Source organism: Salvia miltiorrhiza, chromosome 7 (assembly GCF_028751815.1).
Source record: "Salvia miltiorrhiza cultivar Shanhuang (shh) chromosome 7, IMPLAD_Smil_shh, whole genome shotgun sequence".
Lineage (NCBI taxonomy): Eukaryota > Viridiplantae > Streptophyta > Magnoliopsida > Lamiales > Lamiaceae > Salvia > Salvia miltiorrhiza.
This window is the reverse complement of record NC_080393.1, coordinates 45,535,445-45,546,287: the sequence shown is the minus strand read 5'-3', so window position 1 is coordinate 45,546,287 and position 10,843 is coordinate 45,535,445. Positions and strand designations below refer to the sequence as shown.

The window sequence follows — 10,843 nt, the reverse complement described above, 5'->3', positions numbered from 1 at the left end:
TTAAGGGTGAAATTGATACTTAACCCAAAAATCTATAGGTAATACTCATTTTGTTGTTAATTGTTAACATCCATTAATGATTTTATGAATTAAATTGTATATGAAGTCCACTTATATACATAAATTGTATATCCATTAATGATCTTATTTATTGTTATAATTGGGATTTTATTTTTCATTTATATATAAAATTAAATTGTAATATATGAATTTCATATTGACAAATTTTTGTTATTTTGATTGTAAATTTATTTTTATAATTACAGTAATTCACACTGCTAGATTTAAATTAATCTAAAATATTCACTTTAAAGAAATTATAGGAAAAGAAAAAATGCTTATTGCATGAATTGTATTCAATGCAATTTATGAGATATCTCAATGAACTAAATAACTTATTCATTTACAAAATTTATACGAATTATAATTGTAATCAATTGATCTTATATTTTAGTTTGTCTAAGCGTACATTATAATTAAAATATAATATATAAATATTTTTTAGAGGTATAAATTCATTTCTATAATTGAATAGATATTAATATTAGAGTGAAGGAAATATTCGTCAATACTTATTATTTTAAAATGTTTAAATATTTATTTGTCAATAATATATATTAATTTTCATCTATTTTAGATTTTTGACATAAACTTCGAGACGTCAAGATAATGTCAATCACCCTTCAATTTGTTACAAAAATAAAATCTCCATACGTTTTGTTACTGAAAAGTTGACATATCAAACGTATTACTAAGTGAATCCAAAATACCAAAGTCGTGCAACCGCAATATGACAACATTAACTTTATTGAAGCATGTTATGTAAACTTTTCAACGATTGAAAATATTTGAAAATGTTAAGTTTTCAACCAATTAAAAAATGATGACATAATTACAATATTTCAAGGACAATACTAAAATTGTAAACTAAAGTGAATACTCCTAATATAATTATATAATTATGTGTACTTATAGGTCCACTTAAATTGTTTTATTATTAATTATCCTTTTAGAAGATAAACCATTATATATACACACACACATACACGAAATTATTTTTTTTTTACTTAATATTTGTGTTTAATTTTTTTGTCATAATATAATATATTAGATTTATTAATTATTATATTACTTAATGTTAGATTATACTGTATATTTCATTGAACTTTATTCCGTGCATCGCACGGGTACAATACTAGTTGATCTCATATTGAAGATAGATGACATTTAAAGAGGGTATGTTGAAAATAATAAATCAAAGTAGGATTAGTTTATAAATTGATTGCTACTTATAATATTATGAAAAAAGAAATTGGGATTGATGAAATTATTTTTTTAAAGAGCTTATAAGCTAGGTATTTATGTTGGCAAATACTTAAGTAACTTGTACTACGATCAACTAAGCATCCTCTAATTGACATTGGTCTTCCTGTCCTTACATAGATGATGCCACTCCTGCAAAACGGCTGATTGCAGAGCTCGATGCTCCACCTCTTCTGCAGTCAAGTTAAATAAGGTGGTGCTCTTTTTGTCCTCGTCTTGTTTCTCAGGAGACCTTCTCCGGGGCCGTGCCGCCTTCAACAACGCTATATGTTCCATTGACATCTTCAGCCTCTCTGCAGCAGGCTTCCTTAACTTCTTCCTCAGGCATGTACTCGATGCTGCCATCAGTCAGGTCGTCCATCCACCCTTGCACATCCGACCCGATCTCCTTTGCGATGTTTGCATCCGAAGCTCGAACCACAAACTTGCACACCATTGTTGTCGTTTCATCACCAAGGTCAACATTTCTGCTCACTTCACTCGACCCAAATATCATCATCCCCACAAACCCTCCAATCCAAGTTTTAGCAGCATAGCACATCTGTTAATTGGAATGGAAAATTCATAAAATAAGAATCCAAGATTCTTATTCAATATAAATAGGAGGCATAGTCTGAGTGTACCTGGAATCCAGCAACTGTACGAATAATATGCGAGCAAACTTTGTGGAAAGGCTTAGACAACAGAGATTTCAAGCCACTGAGGAAAGGAGACTCCCCATACTGTTGTGCTGCTGTTGCTTTGAAACCACTTCCTTCGTATGTATACGTGCCCGTGCACTCCGACTATAGCAGGCAAACTAGGCCACAACCGGAAAAACTCAACTGGTGATATTTTATGTGGCAAAAGAAGTTCAGTTAGAGAAATTTTATATGGCTGGCATCTTAATATCACAGGCTCTCCAATTGCAGGCCTTAGACTTCTCCTGTATCTCACCATTTCTGGATCTTCCTCAGTGTAACCTCCTCCGTACTCCGTTGCAGCATCTCTACCTTGAAAAGGGTAGTACAGGACTTCAACCCAGAACGCACATCGCTCAAAGTGGGAAACACCAACTGTCACACTGCAGTGCACCGGTTCCTGGATAAATTTTAAGGGAACGTTTATGAGTTATAGAATATATTAGTGAAACGTAGGATTCAGTATTTGAAGGATAAAATGGTCAAACAAGTTCAAAATTAATCAATTCATATACAATAGCTTGAATTATTTTCATCTATCCATCCTATGACAAACTCGATCCCTAAAAGTATTAACTTCTTAGTACTAGAAAAAATTTTAGTTTCATAAAATAGCAGAGTTAAATGAAAAAAGTGGTGTTTCTTAGATTGATTAGTTCGTTCACCTGATGCATAAAGTAATTCAGAGTTTGAGGAAGAACATGAGCAAAGTTTAGTTAGAATATGGTAGAGCAAAGTTCATTAATCTGTAACTTGTCTCCTGCTCAACTGACAAAGAGTTGCCTACAATTTTTAGTCTTATCCATGTGGTAGAGCATTTGAGTGCAATATCTTATACATGTCACAGTGCTTATCTGTTGGATTTGGGTCAATATGTTTTGCAAGTGTAAAAAATCTATATGAAATCGAAAAAACAGAAGAAATAACAACTTTTAACATAATTAACCGATTATATTATAGTAAAACTGCACCAAGGTCCAAGATAAATATGCCAAATGTGGTTACTTGTGAATTAAGATAATTCAACTGCCGCACTGCTTGAGGAGATCTGTCCATGAAGTATAGCCCCCCGGATAGACCAATTCGTATGTCTACGCGATTTATTTCAATCTCTGTAAGATTCAGAACCTGCAATATTTAATCTGTATGATCAAATGAAAACAACTGGGCTTTTGGAGTTAAATGGTGAAGCTGGGGTTTTACTTGATTACAGTTGTACTTATAGGGTGTGTTCTCTTTGATTGATAAATTTATAATGGAAAAATGAGGGGATAACAAAAATTTATGTCTGCCTCCTTTCTTTTCCTTTAAATGCCTTATTTCTTTTCCTTCATATTCTATAAAAGAGAAGTTCATCATTTTTCATTCCTTTTTTTCACTTCAAGGTGTGATAATATTATCCCTCTTTTAAGTGAAAAAAAAGAACGAAAAATTGTGAAATTCTCTTCTCTAGAAAATGAAGAAAAAGAAATGAGACATTTAAATGCATAAACTTTTGTTATCCCATTTTCCCATGATAAATTTATCAATCAAAGAAAACACACCCATAACGTAAAGAGAATCTGTCTGAGAAATTACTCGTTTAACGTACCACGAATTTAGTGCCATATATTACCTTCAAATGCAGACTAATCCTTCCATCACTCGGATCTGTCAAGTGATATCCTTCAACATAGCAAGGATCACTACTAGCAGACAAAGTAAATGCTCGTGGAGGAATCTTGATTAAACTCGAGTGAATATCTTTTGCCAGCAATCGAGTTAAATCATTGGGATCAGGTCTCCAAAGTTCTAAAATAGCCTTATGAATCAATCCCTCTAGTTTCCTGTCCTGAGCTGCAGAAGCTTCATAGAACTGAACAGTTAGCTTGTGGTGGGTAAAAGGGTAATCACCGCTGGTCTCACCAACCCCACTCCATCTGAAAACAAAAAGGAAAAAAATTATTAGGCAACTAAAGAAGATTATATGCAAAATCAATTAAGAATGTTCTAATTCTACGATTAAAACTGTGCCTACAGTGTTCCCGAGAACAGGTAAGCTTTTCCAAAATCCATAAGTAGTAAGAGCAGCATCTGAACAGGATTGGCTTCATTTACTTATTGAATTTCTTGTTCAAATATCATGTTTCAAGCTCCAATCTTGCATTGTAGGCACCCTTGGGTTGCTCTAAATTACTATATTGCATCATTGGGCTTAGATGCATCACGCACAACCTTCTTATTATTAGTGCAAAAACAGATTTTGAATAAATCATAACGGGAAAACTAGAATGCAGACATGTTATCAAATGAAATTAAGATCACCTGATGTGTAAGTAGTGCTTGCACATCACAGACATGCAGTAGAAATACTATATTTTTCTCTATGTAAGCACATACGAATTAATCTAGGAGAAATGCTTACCTATCACCTGAATGGCTTAATGCATATTTAATTCGTTGAAGTTCTAAACGGCATTGATGCTTAGTGACTGAATCAGAAGAGGGACTGCTCCTAAATTCTTCAAGTTCCTGAGTCAGCAATTGGCCAGCCCTAGGATGACGTGATCCCACGCGCTGTGCACATAGAAGAGCTACTTGAACATCTTGAAGTCGATTCATTGTGCTTGGAGACGAGTCTGTGTTGTGTAGGATCTTGTGGATATTTGAAACAATGATGTTTAACGGGTCATTAGGGTCATCAGCCAGAAGGGGGTCCAATCCATCCAAATTAATGTGCTCTGCAATTGCCCACAGAAGACGAGCACTGATTCTAGGAGTGTTTACCTGCCAAATAAGGTTCTCAGTTATGTAATGAGATAGTTAACAATACTATAGATTTGTTATACCACAACAATCAGAAAAAGCAAAGTGTGAGATATTTTAACCATTGCTTCTAATTTGTCTCCTTGTCTTCTAATAGAGCGAAGCAAAAGGCAATACTCATGAAGTTACAATATCTAAAATGATAGAGACAACCAGTGTAATGTGTAGATAAGATTTCAGTCGGTGCTGCAGTATTAGAGTATTACTAACCTCTAGGAGATCCTTGATAAGCTCTCGCTGCAAATTTTGCAACCGTGTTTCATTGAGTATCTGATCTTGAGAAGCCCCGTCTTTGACTCTTTTAACACCGCCTCGTGTATCATAAATGTGACAGAGTCTAACAAGCAACTTGAGATAGCAATCAATGGCATACGTACGGCCATCACAATCCCATCTAACACATGGCCTGCAGACTTCCACCACTTCCAGAGCTGGTTCTGTCCAATTCAAGTGCACCATAACCAGTTCCATAGGCTAAGGCTCCAATCACCCTGCTCTCCATACCAGAGTTCCTTTGCTCAGGTAAAGGTATTGACAACTGGAAGCAGCTCTCCACCAGCATCGCAACTAATTCTTCTCTAAACAAGTTCTTGGTAGTCACACTGTTGAGATCAGCCTTAACAGCCGCATCCTCAAACAAGGAAACAATATCTGTTCCTGCAACAGGTTTTTGACCTCGGCGAATGCTCTCTTTTGCAAAAAGATCAACGCAGAGAGCAGTTCGACAGATGCATGCCAAAGCATGCATTCTATCTGACTCTGCCCTCAAGTTCCTCACCATGTGAAGCAGCTTTTTAAACAGTGAAACCTATGACAGTTAAATATCTCAGACCAATGACAGATTTGATCATGAATCTAGTTCCATAAAGCACAAGCATATTCAAGAGACAATCCCTGAATACTTTCTTTTAAGTACCATTTAAAAAAATCTAATAGAAATTTACTGTCCAAAAGAAAAATGAGCAGAGCATTAAAGCAATTAGTTTCAAAGAAATTAAGAAGCATAAGTATTAAATGTCCAACAGCCAGAAGTCTCTCACGAAGTGGCTGGCTGCCTCCCATATGAATCTAAAGTTAACTCTAATCCCTCTTCTATTTGCTACAATGTCAATCTATTTATCAATAAAATAATGTTACACAAGGCAACTTTTCTGATAAACAAGCCTTGCCCAATACTTCACAAGCATAATATTTTTACCAAGACATCAACTAAGTAAGAAATCTGATGTGCATTTTAACACAATGGGCAGATGATAATATTGTATGCATCAAACAAGAAACAAATAACAAATACCTGCATGCTAAGGTCAAGGAGATGCAAATTATTAACGACGGCTCTAACAATGGTCTCGCGTCCGGATGAATACTCTTGTCTGTCCCAGAGTGTGAGAATTGCAATAATGGAGGCAGATGCCCACTCAGGCTTCCCGCCTGGAACATCAGCCAAATATAACATATTAATCCCCACCTCAAATATCAAAGCAGGATCCAATGATGACTCCAGAAATGGAGCCAAATGTGACACCACATCCGACACTCCTACAAACCTCTCTACTTTCCCTGAATCTGAAGCCATGACGTTCCTGCTCGATAGCTTCTTGATTACCTCAATGGAACCTGATGCGACAGCCTTTACTGCATAAACCAGTGGATAAATCGTAGCTCTAAAGCTCTCTATAGGTAGAAGTAGTGATCGGCGCATCAATGTGCTTCTTCTCTTCCACACGAAATCAACCATTGAAGCAACCCATTTTGACCTAATTGCTACAGAGTTTTCAGTATCGACTAATTTGTCTCCCGCGAGTCGGCTCATCCTCTTCGTCTCGAATTCCTGGAACAGTTTACCGATGGACTCGAACGCAACCTTGGAGACATTATCTGATTTGTCGAGCATGTTTTGAGCGATGCGATTCCACCAATTCGAGACGCGATCGAGCAACTTCATGTTATTCTCACATAATGTCACGAGATCGTCGCGCGCGAGAACGCACCCTAAGGTCTCGGTTATCGAGAAACGGAGATTATCACTGGCCGAGTTGAAGCAAGCCGAGATTTGCTTGTTGCAGTCGTGAATTAGTTTGCTGAGCCGGTACGACGGAATGGCCGCCAGAATTGATATTGCCGCCGCGGTGACGTCAGGATCGGGGAAATCGATATCGTTGCGGATGCCGGTGCATACGGTTTCCCACAAATCGGCGGTAAGGCGAGTGTTGCGGATGAGGTCGAACGCGAGTTTTTTGGAGATGGCGGAGGCCGGGGAGGCGACGATCTCTTCCACGGCGAATTTTGCGATGACGGAGATGTCCCGCCCCGCCGCGGATTGTTGAAGCGCTTGGAGCAACGCGCTGGACTGCCGGAGTGAGTCGTTGGAGTGGAGGTCGGCTTGAATCTGAGAAAACAGGATGTCCATTTTTTAGCTCTACAATTCAAGCTGCAAACTGAAATTTCATGGCTTCAATTCATAGAAACTCAATCGCAAATTTGAAAACTGAAGCAGCAGACATCAGCTCAACATTTCAACAACTAATTGTGGCAACGACTGATGATTATACGTCCAAATTGTTTCATCACGGACTTGTGAAAATAGCGAATCGAGCGCCGCTTCCATGATTGATCCGGCAAAGAAAAGATGGCAGAGTGGCTGTTTTGGAACGGCGATAATGATGGAATGTGGATGGAAAAATGGTTTGGTTTCCATCATGGAAGATCCGTTGTTTACTCTAGAGTTAGAGAGCGAGTATTTTGGAGTGGGAGGAGCTTGCATGATAAATTCAGCAAATTATAGGTTACGACATTGTCTTTGGACTAATCTATCTATATATATACTAGTGTGTAACCCATCGAAATTCGACGGGAAACCACTTTACATTATAATATTATATTATTTATAATAATAGTATATAAAATAATTTTTATGTAAATTATTTTTTATTTAATTTTATTTTACCAAAATAAATTGGTGCTACAGTTAAAACTATAATAATCTTAACCAACTTTATCAGATATATATTAATTTTTTGTTAAGAGCTAAATTGTCTTTATATATAAGCTTTTCTTTACTGATATTTCATAAAAAATTGATGTGAGGTTGGAGATTTTAGAGAAATAAGAAGAAAAAGAATTAGGTATATTTGATATAGGAGATGATGAAGGATTGATACATTCTATTTCTTGTTAAGCGTATATATGAAATATTTACTAATATTATAGGAGTACAATTTTTTTTAAATTGATAGATAAAATTTAAGACGGCATCACATCATCTCATTCGAACCTTACAAGACTTTTGAGCTAGATTGCCTTTACTTCTCGTTTTTTCTTTGATGAAATTTCATAACAAGTTGATGTGAGGATGGAGATTTTAGACTAAATAAGAAGAAAATGATTTATGTATATTTAATATAGGATATGATGAAGGATTGATACATTCTATTTCTTGTTCATCGTATATATGAAAGATTTACTAATGTATAATTTTTTTAAATTGATAGGTAAAATTTAAGATCCGCATCACATCATCTCATCTGAATCTTACAAGACTTTTGAGCATAATCTTATATGTAGCTCAAAATATCACATTTGACTTTTGTACGTCAAAACTTCTAATCATCATCTTATATGAAGCTTGTTATATGAGATTTGACTTATGAGTATCATCCCATCTACAGTTTTAAAGATAAAAACTGACTTGTGATCAGTTGTTCTCATCTGGAGCTCGTACGACCATAACTGACTTGTGAGCATCATTTCGTGTGGAGCTTGAAAGATCTCAACTGACTTGTGTGCATCATCTTGTGCATAATTTGATAGACCAGAGCTGATATCTAAGCATCACTCATTTGGAACTTAAAAGACCGAAGATGAGTGCTACGCATTATCTCATTTGGAGCTTAAAAACTCGGAATTAAGTTATGAGCATCATATCACTTTTGGAGCTTGACAAACCACTTCTAACTTGTGAACATCATATTGTTTGGAGTCAAAATTGAGTTATGAATACATCTCGTATGAAGTTTGATAAACCACTTCTGACTTTTTAACATTATATCGTCTGGAGTTTGGAAGACCAAAAGTGAATTTTTAGAATCATCTCGTCTAGAGCTATAAATAAGCATATATCTCGCATCATTTTTTGTCATTCTATTAAGATATAACATGGTATATTAGTTTGTAAAATAAATCAATTTTTGTAAACGTATTCTATCAATGATAAGCGTATTAAAATCTATACATAAAAAAAAGTTATTAGTTTATTGTTTTAATATATGGACTTCTATTATTTGACAAACTTAGTTATTGACTGAATTATTATTAGTCAAAATAAATTAAAATTTTGATGGAAAATACAACTATTTATTTGGCCAATTAATTAATTAATTAGCCAAATTAAATTCAAGGTGAAAAACATATATAGGATGAGATACTACACATAATTATTTATATAGGCTTTATTCAAGGTGGAGTATGGTTATAAAATAAATGTGGGACAAGAGTTGTGAGGAAAATAAGAATTAAGGATATTTAAAAAAAGCAGAATTAAGGAGAATTGAAAAAAATATAAATGAAGATAATTTGTATTTCTTTTTCTAATTTTAAATTTTATTTTTATTTTCTTTTATAACTTTTCATAATATCAATTTTTATTACTGTAAATTCTTCTTTATTTTTTTTAAATATTCAGTTTAAAATATATTTAATTAAAATTAATTCAAACATATAAATATTATTTTATTTAAATTTATAATCGATGAAATCTCATGATTGATGCCAAATCATTGTAAGCTTTTCCGCTGTCATCCATCAATCTAGCAGTCCTAAATACTAAAGGATCTCACAGATGACAAAAAATTCCACACAAGATAGATTATTAGTTCATTTATTTTTTAATTTTATTTTTTACATCGTTATTTATTATGTGGTGTTCATATCACATCATTAATTTAATTTATGATTCAATGTTACATGATGCTTATCAATATATATAGATCATTGGGTGGCAAGCATTATTTTTAAATATATAATTGAATATATTTGAAGAAAGTGAAACAAAAATTCTAATAAAAGGAGAATGCGACCATTTTTTGTGGAATATAAGCATAAAAGTTTTTGCTAGAAAAATAGAGATGAGAATGTAAGCAAGAAACTAAGTTTTCTACAAGTCCAGTCATAGCTTAAGAGCACTTTTTTCCCATAACATGTGTACAGCTGAGTCTAAAAAAAAAGGTTGTGCACTTGCAACAATCAATACTATATTAAAAAAAAAATCAATTTAAAATTAATTTTAAATAATTTTAAAATTGAGTGAAAATTTTATAGTTATAATAAAATTGAAGGTTTATTTGTAAATTATATTCTTTCATTTTATTTCTTTTTTCTTTATCTTCTTATTTTTATTTATTTTATTTCTTTCTAAAATTTGTGAAATTTGACTAATTATAAAATATATAATATGCATATCAATTAAAGATTACGACAAGAGCTTTAATTTGATACTGTAAATATTTGATTTAAAGTGTAAAAGTTATATTATTTAAAGATTAATATTTAAAAAAATCTCTCTCCTCTCTCAAATTTTTTTTTGAATAAATCTATGTTTATTTTTTTATTTTTATTTTTATTTTTCATTATTTTAACTTTTTTACTTTTCCTAATATCAAATTTTATTATTGTGAATTCTTCTTTATTTTTTCTATATTCAACTCAAATACATTCAGTCAAAATCAATATTTTATTATATTTATAAATTTGTTAATTGAGTTAATATTCATTTTATATAAATATAGATATATAGAATTATTTCTCTTGAATTAAAACAAATCAAATATTTGCATTGAATTTCAATTACACGCCCCATTTAAAGAGAGATAATTGTTATTGAAATCTGAAAAATCTGAAATGCAATCTCTAAACAAAACAAAATGGGTGACATGGGCTAAAATGGACGCCCCATTTTAAGAGAGATAATTGCTATTGAGAAAATAAATTGAAACTACTCAAAATGAAAATATAGCTATAAAACTAAGCACCAATTTATT

The 10,843-nt window shown here is 33.2% G+C and overlaps 1 protein-coding gene across 1 annotated transcript; it reads right to left on the bottom strand.

Moving 5' to 3' along the window:
* Positions 1-1,318: 1,318 nt before the first annotated feature.
* Positions 1,319-7,584, bottom strand: LOC130992762 (protein TPLATE-like). The gene is given in 10 exon segments (XM_057917503.1): positions 1,319-1,623; positions 1,625-1,864; positions 1,947-2,105; positions 2,107-2,403; positions 3,009-3,131; positions 3,619-3,922; positions 4,408-4,769; positions 5,019-5,258; positions 5,260-5,616; positions 6,103-7,584. Coding segments are annotated over 10 exon segments (3,411 nt in total). The 5' UTR covers positions 7,219-7,584; the 3' UTR covers positions 1,319-1,410.
* Positions 7,585-10,843: the final 3,259 nt, after the last annotated feature.